This window comes from Capra hircus, chromosome 5 (genome assembly GCF_001704415.2).
Source record: "Capra hircus breed San Clemente chromosome 5, ASM170441v1, whole genome shotgun sequence".
NCBI classification, from domain to species: Eukaryota; Metazoa; Chordata; class Mammalia; order Artiodactyla; family Bovidae; genus Capra; species Capra hircus.
The window spans coordinates 73,397,377-73,410,283 of NC_030812.1; the positions used below are offsets into that span (position 1 = coordinate 73,397,377).

A 12,907-nucleotide genomic window follows, 5' to 3' on the forward strand; every position below is an offset into this window, starting at 1 on the left:
AGTTGACTCATTGGAAAAGACTCTGACACTGGGAGGGATTGGGGGCAGGAGGAGAAGGGGACGACAGAGGATGAGATGGCTGGATGGCATCACTGACTCAATGGATGTGAGTTTGAGTGAACTCTGGGAGTTGGTGACGGATAGGGAGGCCTGGCGTGCTGCGATTCATGGGGTCGCAAAGAGTTGGACACGACTGATTGACTGAACTGAACTGAACTCACGTCCTAATAAAGCAATTTCAGAAATTACTCTTAGACAGTGTGGCCACCCACGAGCCACTACATCTAACTCTCTGCTCAGGTATCCTATAGGCTGCTGGTGAGGCCCTTGGGATTGTGTCAAAACTCCCAAGGCCATACCTTTTCTTTTGGTGACAAAGAAATTAAATTCTGACCCTGTGGGCAAACTCATAGCAGGAGCTTGCAGGACAGCAGTCTGAAGAGCCTTAAAAGCCTTAGATTATATGGAGGCCAAACCAGTTTGTTGGTTTGGGCTAGCTGAGTGTCAGTTATAAGTTTATATAAAGGCTAGGCAAGTTCCCCGTAGCCTGGAATCCAAGTGCAGCAGTAGCCTGTGATTCCTAAAAGTCCTTTCAATTGTCTTAAAGTCATAGGTAGGGGATGATTTTAAAATATTTGGCTCATTCAGAAATTTCAGACAGCAGAGTATAAGGATTAGGTACCACAGGGTGTAAAGGAACTACAGCCTCATTTATTATTCGTAAATCCTGAACTAGTCTCCATTTATCATTTGACTTTTTTACACCCGAAATAGGAGTGCTGCATGGACAATTACAGGGGATTAATAGCCCCTGCTCCTTTAAATTCTCACTAATTGGTTATGACCCTTCCTTAACCTTGGGCTTTAGTGAATACTGTTTTTGATGTGGAAATAAGTGTCGGTCTTTGAGCTTGATAACTACAGGAATAGTTTGTGCTTGACCCACAGTTTTGTGTTTTCCCGTCAGCCCACACTCTAGGATTTACATTTTGTTCAATTAATGGGATGGAAAGGGAGGGCTCCATATTCATGAAAATAGAGACATGGACCTTGCTTAGTAGATCCCTCCCCAAAAGCGGTGAGGGAGAATCTGGCATGATCAGAAACTCATGTGAAAATAGCACAGAGTCCCAGTTACAGCTTAGAAGATGACAGAAATAATAGTTTGGCTAATCCAGACAGCTCCATTATGGAAGTGGATCGGGGAGAAAGTGGGCCAGGGGCTTCAGTAAGCACAGAATAAGCTGCCCTGGTGTCCAAAAGGAAATCAACAGATTGGGCCCCCACAGTTATTAATACCTGGGGTTCCTCAGGTATAGTTAGGATGGGAGCTTGTGTGGAGATTCCCGGGCACCTTCAGTCCTGATTGTCTTGAGAGTGTGACCTCTGGGACCTACACCTCTGAAGGCAGTCTCTCCTCCAGTGCAATCCCTTGCAGACCGGACATGGAGCCTGGGGTGGCTTAGATGCCTGAGGGCAATCCCGATTGAGGCGCCCCTCCTTTCCACAGTGATAGCAAGCCATCCCTTTTCACCTAGGTCCCTCCTGGTATTTTTCTCAAGCTGTTAAAGAGCAGTTCTGACAGACATGACAAGGGCTTCCACCTGCTCCTTGGTCTTTCTCTGCTTTTCCTTTCCTCATATTCCTGCCATAATAGACTGTCTGAGCCAGCTGCAACAGATTATCTAAAGACTGACTTGGTCCATACATCTGTTTTAGTAGCTTAGGGTGGATATCTGGAGCCAACTCAGTGAGAAATCTATCCTTCAAGATCGCTCTTCCGTCTTCACTTTCAGGGTCAATCTCAGTGAATCTGCAAAGGGCTTCCTCAGTCTATCGAGGAATTTACCAGGAGCTTCCTTCTCTTCCTGTTCTGTTTGCCAATTCGGCATAGTTTAAAGTCTTAGCACTCTCTCACCTGAGTCCTTCAAGAACACATCTCACAGAATGACTCTGATCCCATCTTCCTTTAGCCGTGTTATACTCCCAGTCTGGTTCTATAGTTGGGACCACCTGATTCCCAGTGGAGAGGGCAGCTATCTCATCCTCCCTCTTCCCTACTGATTCATTACCAAACCATTCATCTCCATAGGCAACAGCTTTCCCCCAAACTCGAGTTTTTGAGTCAGGAGTTAGGATCTGTCCCAGAATATACATTACATCTTTCCAGGTAAAGTCTTAAAGCAGAGCAGGGAGCTGAAAGTTTCATACCCAAATTGATACCCTTAGGACATAAATCTGGCATGTCTCACAGAGAGAAAAGGGCAACACATATGCTACTTCTACCCATTTCTCTTTTCTACAGAACCTGTTAATTGTAAAACAGTATTATAATTAAGAAACCCTCCAACCCGTCGCCGTTCACCATCCTCCAATGAATACCATAGCCATGCAGTATCTCATAGGAAGATCAGGCGTGTCTTCTTTAAGCTCTGGGGATCAAATCTATCCCAGTTTTTCAAAGGAGTGAGGCTGGAATTGTTAGCTCCCATCTGTAAGAGGGAAATAAGTGACCAGCACCATCTTTCTACTGGAGGCATCCCTTCCTGCTCTAGATGGGGATGGAGACAGGTCTTCCACCTAAGCTTCCTTTCCTGGCCAGAGTCAACCTTTCTCTTACTGGTGCAGGTATGCCACTACCATCCCTCCCCATTCTACCACTGAGGCGGGGAGATGCACTGGGGGTAGACCTGATGGCATCCCAGACTAATACCCGGTTCTTCGCCATTAAAGCCTTAGCTTGTCTCTGATGCCAGCCGAGGTGCAATCAGAGTAACCTTCTGGAATGCCTCCCAACCTAAGACCAGTAGGGGAAACTCATCTCCTGAGTGCCTGTGCACAACCCTGAGTATATTCCTGAACACAAAACCGGTAAATCATAAAGGGCTGAACACAAAATCAAGATGGTCCTTCCAAGCATCACCACACCAACATAAGTGATAGCAGAAGAGATGGTGAAGGGCTGGCCAGAGAGGAAAAAGTGACTTTGTCCTCTAGTTATTGGGGCCAATCCTTCCAGTTCATTCCCACAGTTTCCACAGAAAGAATATCTAAGGAGTTGGGACAAAAGCCACTGGAGAGCCTCCTCTGGTCCGCTAAAAGCTAGCGTTACCAAAGGAAGAAGCCCGCTATACTTCCCATCTGCTGCTGCTGCTGCTGCTAAGTCGCTTCAGTCGTGTCCGACTCTGTGCGACCCCATAGACGGCAGCCCACCAGGCTCCCCCGTCCCTGGGATTCTCCAGGCAAGAACACTGGAATGGGTTGCCATTTCCTTCTCCAATGCGTGAAAGTGAAAAGTGAAAGTGAAGCCGCTCAGTCGTGCCCGACTCTTCACGATCCCATGGACTGCAGCCTACCAGGCTCCTCCATCCATGGGATTTTCCAGGCAAGAGTACTGGAGTGGGGTGCCATTGCCTTCTCCAACTTCCTATCTGAGTAACCTTTAACTGAGAGATGCTCTTGGAGCTAGAGCTCCATCTAGCTTCCAAACTTTGGACTCCTAGCAAGGCTAGGCACTTCCTAACTACCAATCTAAATTTGCAAACTAAGTAACAGTAACAGCATAGATTACGAGTCACTTAAAAGTCTATGATCCTACAGATTAGGTTAGTAGTTCTAATTCCCAAGAAGTTATGAAACGGTCAAAGAGACTGGAAAGTTTGGCGGAGAAAGGTGAATTCGGTCCACACACTTTGTCCATCTCTGGCCGTTCCCCTGAAGGAGACATTGGGCGCCTCTTGACATTAGCAGGTCGGTATAATCCCCCAGTGGGGTTTCTGCCATAAACTGTGTGAGGTCACCTTGAAACCACAAATTAGGACACAGCTCTTGCTTCACACATGTGTATCTCTTTCAGTCAATCACACACACAAGTACACCATAGAGTTATTAAAGTACAGCAGAAAATGTGTTTGCTAGGAGAAGAAAGAACTAGAGCTCCAAGCATCCTTACCTTGTCCTGAAGAATCCCAGATGAGCCCCCAAGATGAAAAGCTGCTGACCGTGAAAGATGCTGGGATTCTTGGCCTCCGGAGGAGAGGAATTCAATCCGGGGCCAGTGACAAGGCTTGATCGCTCAGAGCTTTTGTGTAGTAAAGTTTTATTTAAGTATAAAAGAGATAGAGAAAGCTTCTGACATAGACATCAGAAGAGGGCAGAAAGAATACCCCCTGCTAGTCTTTAGCAGGGAATTTTATACATACATCCTCCTGCCGCTTAAGAGAAATTAAAAATGTCTGACACTTGCAGCCTATTTCCTCCATTTGGGGGCTTCTAGCCTTCCTGCCTGTTACCCTCTCAGTGTCTCCAGCCTGAGTTAACCTACAGAGGAATCAAAAAACCAAGGGGATAGATAAGCATCCTCGAGTCCCTTAGAGTCCAAGGGGTCTGTTTCCTCAGAGAGCCACAGCCAAGGTACTCACTTCCTCCCTCTCCAGCCCCCTAAGCCCAGCTAATGACTCATAAGTGAGGTCAGGACAGCCCACAGGGAGGGGGGACAGCAGATGGAGTCCCAGAGGCCAGGCAGAATGTGGAGAGGAGGTCCCCCAGCATCTCTGGGCCTTCTCCTACCCTCTCCCTTTTCAGATCCTCCTCCTGCTCCCAGTCCCTGGGGCATCACCACAGAGGCTGCTTCCTCTGGCTCTCCCCCTGCCACCAGCCTAGTCTCTTTTCAAGGGTCAGTAGACTCCGAACTGAACCCCAATCTGAGCTTTGCCACCTCCCACCTGTGTGACATGGATTGCCTTACCTGAACTCACCTGTAAAATGAAAAGAATATTACCTTTCGTTGTTATGAGGATCAAATACAATGTGTGTCCATGGCCTGGGCCATTCTGACAAAGGTTTGTATAGTCAAAGTTATGGTTTTTCCGGTAGCCATGTATGGATGTGAGGGTTGGACCATAAAGCAGCCCCAAAGACTTGATGCTTTCAAACTGTGGTGTTGGAGAAGAGTCTTGAGAGTCCCTTGGACTGCAAGGAAATCAAACCAGTCAATCCTAATGGAAATCAGTCCTGAATATTCATTGGAAGGACTAATGCTGAAGCTGAAGCTTCAATACTTTGTCCTCTGATGCAAAAGCTGACTCATTTAAAAAGACCCTGTTGCTGAGAAAGTTTGAAGGCAGAAGGAGAAGGGGGTGACAGAGGATAAGATGGTTTGATGGCATCACTGATTCCATGGATATGAATTTGAGCAAACTTCAGGAGATCGTGGAGGACAGAGGAGCCTGGCATGCTGCAGTACCTAGGGTTGCAAAGAGTCGGACAGGACCTACCGACTGAACAACAATGTGCGTGGCCTGGGCCACATACTGGGCCCTGCCTAGAGCAATGCTGTCCCTTCTACTTGAAATATGTTAGTTCCAGGTGGAAACCTCTCCCCCTCCTCCAGGGTCCTCCTTCCTCCATGCTGTGTTCAGGCATCTGTTCGGTGCTCCCATATATAAACACCTGTTTACCAGGTGTGACTGCCTCAGGCAGTACTCAGTACTGGCTCTATTGATCTCAAACACCCCTGCAGAGACCCAGGTGCTCAGTTATTCCTCCCACTCCCTCCCACCCCAATCAATCAATACACAGTTAGTGCTGTGGGCTCCTTCCATGTGTGCTCTGGATTCCTTTCACTCTTAGTGAAGCAGAATAAATAAGAAAAATTAACAGCTCTTTATGCTACAGGAAAGAGAGGAAGGAAGATTTCTGGTATCTCTTCTTCAAATAAGGATACCAATCTTTTTGGATTAGGGCCCCCCACTTGTTATTTCACTATAATTATCTCCTTAAAGGCCCTATCTTCTACTAGTCATGGGGGTGGGGAGTTTGAGCTTCAACTTATGAACTGGGTAGGAGGTGGACACAGTCCACCCATAACCCCAGGTGAATCCATCAGCAGGAACCCCAGATGACCGCTACTCGGGAAGATTAACCAGTTTATACTTAATACCATTTAGATTCTGTCATTATTTCCTCTAATCTTATTTTTTTTCCTTCTAGACAGTGAAGACATTTTTGAGGATATCATTCAGTATTTGCAGGACACAATGAGCAGAGAACAGCTGGAACTCCTGCTCACTGAAAAGGAGGCCTGGGAGAGTTTTGTGGCTGAGGCTGATTTGTCCAGGTAACATGCACAGGTGCATCAGAAATGTCACCTGTATCCCCCTGCACCAGGGTAGCTTCCTCCTGGCAAGCACACCTCCTCCAGGCAGGACTATGGTTGGTGTCAAGGATGTTCCTTCTCACGATTCCATGAGGAAGTTTTCCTCCATGTCATTTTCTGGTAGTGAACAGTCTCAGGTTGAGAAGAGATGAAACGTGCAAAGAAGGGGGCAGGTTACATGGCCTTGGACAAGGCCTTGATCTACTCTTGGATTTAGTTTCTTCATCTGTTCAGTTTTATTGTGAGGACACTGATATCATGCATGCAAAGTGCTTCCATAATGACTGACACAGAGTAGGTGTGCTGTGCAATGCTTAGTTGCTTCAGTTGTGTCCAACTCTTTGCAACCCCATGGGCTATAGCCCACCAGGCTCCTTTGTCCATGGACTTCTCCAGGCAAGAATTCTGGAGTGGGTTGCCATGCCCTCCTCCAGGGGATCTTCCCAGCCCAGGGATCTAACCCAGGTTTCCTGCATTGCAAACAAATTCTTTATTGTCTGAGCTACCAGGGAAGCCCAAGAATACTGGAATGGGTAACCTATCCCTTCTCCGGGAGATCTTCCTGACCTGGAAATCAAACTGGGGCCTCCTGCATTGCAGGCAGATCCTTTACCAGCTGAGCTACCAGGGAAGCCCACAGAGTAGGTGCTCAACGTTAACTTTTAAAATAAGCTTTTTGGGAAGAGACAGGGGCCAACGTCCTTTTTCCTGGTGATGAAAACCAGATGGGACCCTATTTAGGATAAGTCGGAAAATCCTGACACCATCACTTTCTGTTCCTGGGGATTCTGACTAGAGTGCTTTCATTCCCTATGTTAGGGACTGTACCAACCCTGCAGGATCCAACTTGCTCGTATGGCAGAGAGGCTGGAGAGGAACTGGATGGAGCTGGTGGGGTCCTGGCTCTAGCCCTGCCCAGCTCTGGGCCTCTGGGTCTGTGTCTTGGAGCCCCAGATCTGTCCTGTGTCCAATGGAAATAGCAATTCAATCTGATGGATTGTGGTGATGGCTTCAGAGTGAACTGCAGGGTCAGAGGTGGGGAACCAAATGGAATCATCTCACCCAAAGGCCTAGGGAGGCCTGGACCAGGGTCAGACCCAGGGGTAACGGTGGAGCAGAGGGTCCAGGTTGGAGGACTAGTAAGTAAGCTTGGGCCGCAGGGCCAGGACTAGAGTGAGGAGAGTGGGCCCCGAGGACACAGAACTGAAGGGACTGTGACCTTAGCAGAGGTCCCCTGAGTTGGGGTGGGGAGACATTTCTTCCCTCCCTGACAGGATCCCCTCATGCTGGGCTAGAGGGCACTGTGACCATGTCTGCACACCCTGCCTGGGACCTGGGTTCTCATTCCATCTGGGACCCTCTTCTAATCCACATGGAGCCGCTCTGACAGTGGAAGGCCGTGTGGCTCAGGGAGCCCTCCAGAGTCACAGTGAGTGGCTGCGATTGGGTGTCATTTGAGGGATTCTGAGGAGCCTCGCACATCCCCACCCAAGAGGAAAAGGCTTCCTCCACCCGCTGTGCAAGGGCCGGTCTCTTCAGGCTCAGCCGTTCAGACGGGCATTTCCTCGAGTCTCTCGAATCATTTGAGGTTCCATAAAGTTGCACACAGCCTTGGAGGGCAGGCAGTTGAAGTTGTCACAGATAAAGTGTGAGTTAGACTGGTGACCCCCGAGAAGTCAGGGTGCTGGGTGCTGGGTCAGGAGTCAGGGAGGTGGGCTGGAAAGTCCAAGGGAAACAGGCTCACAGCGCATCTCCTGGTTCTCTGTCACTTGGGCCCAGTGGACCTGCCACTGGGAAGGCCAAGGGTATCAGGCTTGGGGGAGAGCAGATGCCAGCCAAAATGACCTTTAAGGGTCCTTATAGCTCTGAGTAATGTGTTTCAAAAAAATTCTATGTACACGGAGTTAGCCAATCTGTAAATTGCAAGGGCACAGTCCCCAGGACTGTCCTTACATTTGACACCAATGGCAAGTTTGGGGGTTCCCAAAGCCACTTGAAGGTCTGAAAATTCCCTAGAGGGATGCACAGAACTCACTGAAAGCTTCATGATCCCAGTTAGAGTTTATTACAGGGAAGGATGAAGGTTCCCATCAGCCACAGGGCAGAGTCTGGGCAGGTTTCACACACAAAGCTTCCATTTTCATCAGGATGCATTACTGTCCTGGATTCCGTGTGTGGCAGGACACACGGAACACTGCCCACCAGGGACCCTCACCCTATTTAACAACAAGTTATCCTGACCTGTTTTCTCCAGCCCCAACCCAGAGGTCAGACTAATGCCTTAGAGTCCAGCTCTTCCAGAGGTCAGAACTGATACCATGTGAGCCAAGGCCCCATTACGTCACTTTGTCAGACTGCCCGGTGTCTGAAGCCCCAGGCAGAGGAGGACACTCCTATCAGCCAGAATAGTCTAGGGGCTTAAGGACCACTTTCCAGTAGCCAAGGGCAAAGAGCAGGTTGACCTCACTAGCCACTGAGGCCCTTGAATGAAGGTTTTCTCCTCTAATCCCACTTCTCTTTGTTTCTCTGTGGCCTTCCCACTCTAGAAACTCTTTGGAAGTGTTGGTGTTGACCTGCCTCTGAGGAATCTTTATCAAATACCTCTCTGAGGTTAAGCATATTCTAAGATGACTTTTGCTGATTTTTCCCATGACTGAATAAAGTATATGGAGCATCTACAATGTCCAGACATGTTCAATGTTGAAAAACATTTTACATTTGTAAAATTCTTTCCTTGTGATTTGTAATAAAGTATCTGTGGTCTACGCAGGATAGCTCTTGTCAAGCCCATTTTATGGACTCGCTTGATGTTCACTGTTACAGGGAAGAGGCAGACGCACTACACAGATATCTGCTGGAGCTGAAAACAGACTTGGCAAAGGAGGACCAAGACGGGCCACAACAAGACCAGCTGGACAGGAAGAAGTTTTTGGAGGAATTTCCTCGGGTGAAACGGGAGCTGGAGGAGAGCATAGCAAAGCTCCGTGAGCTGGCAGACAAGATCGACGAGGTGCACAGAAACTGCACCATCGCCAACGTGGTGGCCAACTCTGCCGGCGCTGTGTCTGGCGTCCTGACCGTCCTTGGCCTGGCTCTGGCACCCATGACAGCAGGCATCAGTCTGGGACTCTCGGCCACTGGGTTAGGGCTGGGAGCGGCGGCTGCTGTGACCAGTGTGTCCACCAGCATTGTGGAACACATAAGCACGTCATCAGCAGAAACTGAAGCCAGTCGCCTTGTGCCAGTAGATACCAGTAAAGAGGAGGCGTTTGCAGAGGTTTTATGTAAGAGGACAACCCAGATCGTTTCCTCTACAAATAACTTCATCCAAGCCTTGAAAGGCATTGGGAAAAATGTTCGTGCCATCAAGCTGGCCAAAGTCAACCCTCGCTTAGCATCCCACGCTAAGCGCTTCATGACTGCGGGGCAAGTCTCCGCCCGAACCGGCAAGCAGGTGCAGAGAGCATTTGGAGGCACGGCTCTGGCAATGACCAAAAGCGCTCGGATCATGGGTGCAGCCACGGCAGGTGTTGCCCTCCTGTTTGATGTGGCCTTCCTGGTGAAAGAGGCAAAGCACTTGCATGAAGGGGCAAAGACAGAGTCAGCGGAAAGGATGAGGCAGCTGGCTGCGGAGCTGGAGAAGAAATTGGAAGAGCTCGTCCGGACCTATGAGAGTCTGTAGGAGGGCTGGACTTGGCCCCTCCCAGGACAGTGCGGGGCCAAGAGAAGAAGGCACCTTGTTAGAGGGGAAGCAAGACAAAGAGGGGAAACTGGGCTGGTCTCCTGACTTGTTTTAGTCTATTGTCTGGACTATGCCATTTTCCCAAAGGAAGAGAAATCCTTAAACCCTCTTGTATTCAAAACGTGTCATTTTCTTCCCTAAATTCTCCCTCTTGGCTCAAGATGAGTCACAAAGCTTCAAGAACCACTGTTCAAAAAGTATTTTTTAAAAAATACAGAATAAGTGTCACCAATTTGTTCATGTCTCTAGATTTGTTTCCTCTGCATTTATCTTTAAAAACCTTAATAGGAAACCAACACCTTTTTATTTGCCCAACAATCACATGATCAGGGAGCCTAGTTCATGACACCAGCCCTGACCTCTTGCTGTCTCGCCAACTGTCCTTTGTTGGCATGTAGAGGGGAGAGGCTGTGACACCGCGTCACGTATGACCTCTCTTGCTCTGATTTCTGCATCCCTCCATGGCGCCCCTCTGAGCATTTCACCAAAGATCTGCATCACCTCAAGGGGACCCCAGGCAGAAAACAAACAGAACTTTTTAGCGTCCGTGTTCCTCGAGTTTTCTAAATTGAAGAGTGGTTGATTTCCAACATCATGTTAGCTTCAGGTATATAGTACAGTGATTCTGCTATGTATATATACAAAGAGTATGTATTTTTCAGATTCTTTTCTCTTATAGGTTATTACAAAATATTGAGTATAGTTCCCTGTGCTATACAGTAGGTCCTTGTCAGTTATCGATTTTATATATAGTAGTGTTTATCCGTTAATTCTAAACCTCTAATTTATCCCACCACACCCCTTCCCCTTCAGTAACCATAAATTTTTGATTAGCAGTAATTATTTGATGTTCTACTACCTGTTTCCACCTCCCCACCCCCGAGAGGGGATTGGGGGCTGTTTCTTTTTTCAGCAAAAACTCCTATACATCCTGTCTCCTCCTTAACCTCTTTGGAACAGCCCTGCAGAGCTCCCGAGAGACTGGCTCTTGGACTTATCTCAGTAAGGTCACTGAATTAATAGAAAGTAATTCTCAACTTTCAGGTTGCGCTTTTCTTCAGTGGACAGTACTGAGTGATGGATGGATTGATGGTGAGGAACTGGCTTCTGCAGCTGTGGGAGGGCCAGACAGGTCTGAAGTCTGCCAGGCAGGCTGTCAGGAAGGGATGGCAGAACTTTCAGGTCCAGGATGAATCTGCAGTCCAAGGCAGAATTTCCTCCTATCACCAGATCTTTAATGTAAACACTCCTGCAAGGAATCATTTGCCTTTTAAGGCAGCATGTTCACAGATTTCCCAGATTAGGGTATGGACATCTCTGGAAAGCTGGCAACAGCCCCTGAGTGGCCACCACCCTTCCTATTCATGCATTCATTCTCTCATTTTTCCCCGCATGGTCCACCTAAGGGCTAGGCCTGTGCTGAGGACTGGGGGCATAGAGGGTGGCCACGTGGAGGCTGAGGCAGTCAGAGAAACAAATGGCTGCGGTACAGAGTGGAGGTCGGGTTCAGAGGACTTTGGTGACACGGTGGGGGGTACAATCCAGGAGGAGAGGATGGGAAGGCTGCCTTTTAAGGAGGGGGGCACATGTCTATGGGGACAGGGACTGTGCCAGGGCCTGAGGGAAGCCATGGCTAGAAAGGAAGGGGATGCTCTCTGCCGTCAGATGTACTCCTTGGTGGCAGGAGGGGAGGGAATCGGGTTCTAGGAAAACAGACTCTGATGTACCAAGGAGTGAAAAGCAAAATTCCCAAGGTTTCTGAAGAAAACAGTGGAGACCTGAAGTGATTGCTGAGGGGCCTCTGGTTAACCCTTGACCCCCTCCCCGCTCCCACCTGCTCCTTTTATGATCAGGCGTGTGTGGGTTTGAGAAGCAGAGACAGGTGGAGAGTTCGGGCTCGTTTGCTCAGCCCTTCGTCCCACAGAGAGTGGCAGGAGAGGGGCCCACTGGAGGCTGGGGTGCTGCCGAGGGCCACTGGGCTGGGCCTCCCTGCACGGGTGACACCTATAAAGGCCTCTCCTCTCATCGGCCTTCTCTGCAGCTCTCCGAACTCGCTTCCTCCAACTGCTGAGTGCTAGGGGCACCGCTTACAGGGATGCCTGTAGGCAGATTCAGGCTCCCACCACTGAAGCTGAGTGAATGGGGTGGGGAGGGGCTTGGGAGGGCTGTGGAGTTCCAAGCCTCCTCTCCTCTGCTGTCACATCAGGGCGCTTCCCACCCTCGGCCCTGGCCCAAGGCTGTCAGCTTGGGAGAAATCCTGCCCATAGTTTCAAAGCCCCAGTCACTTCACTTCTTGCTGCCATTAACCACATCTGCAGCCCATTCGAGAAAAATCTCCAGAAAAGCAACAACTATGTCTGCCGGTTCGCCACACTATCCCCAGTGTCTCCACAGGCCTGGCACTCGTTGGGGGCACAGTAAATGCCCCTCTTCCTTCCTTCAATTCTTGCACATTAAGTAGTCTACAGTGTGGCAGGTGGGTGCTAGGCTGAGGCTTGGGCCTTTTAGACCTTTCTTCACTTTACAGCCGAGGAAAGGGAGACTCAGAGAGGCTAAGTGACTTGCCCACGGTCACACAGCAGGTAACAGAGTAGATATTTGGACCTACTTCTTCTGCCTGACTTTTTTCCACTTGACACAAAGTATTGCAGTGTGAAAGTGTGGAGGCGAGGAGAGGGGGTGGCCTACTGGGGTGATGGCCAGAACAGCAGAAGATGAGGTGGGACAAATGGGCTGGGGCAGGGTTATGATGAGCATCGAAGGTCAAGGGAGGGACCCGCAGGATTTGGCCTTCATCTAGTGGGCCACCAGGACCAGGAGTTTGTTTCTGCTTCAGGTCCTTATTCAACTAAAGTAGTCTCAGGGAGGGGCTTGTCACAGTGTTCAGTTTTCTCATCTGAAAAACAGTACAAGTATATGATGTTTTAGTAATCCCAGTGGAAAGTCTGAGTGAAACATACCAGGGCTAAAATCCACGTTTGTGTTTTTTGCAGTTTATTTACTGTAGC

At 49.0% G+C, this 12,907-nt stretch overlaps 1 protein-coding gene across 6 annotated transcripts in view; it reads left to right on the plus strand.

Moving 5' to 3' along the window:
* Positions 1-10,538, plus strand: part of LOC102172606 (apolipoprotein L3) — a 33,300-nt gene extending 22,762 nt beyond the window's left edge. For all 6 annotated transcript variants that reach the window (XM_018048279.1, XM_013964108.2, XM_018048278.1 and 3 more), the window contains 2 exons: positions 5,992-6,118; positions 8,981-10,538. In XM_018048279.1, coding sequence (XP_017903768.1) covers positions 5,992-6,118; positions 8,981-9,839 — 986 coding nt within the window. In that variant the 3' untranslated portion in view covers positions 9,840-10,538. The remainder of the gene's footprint in view (positions 1-5,991; positions 6,119-8,980) is intronic.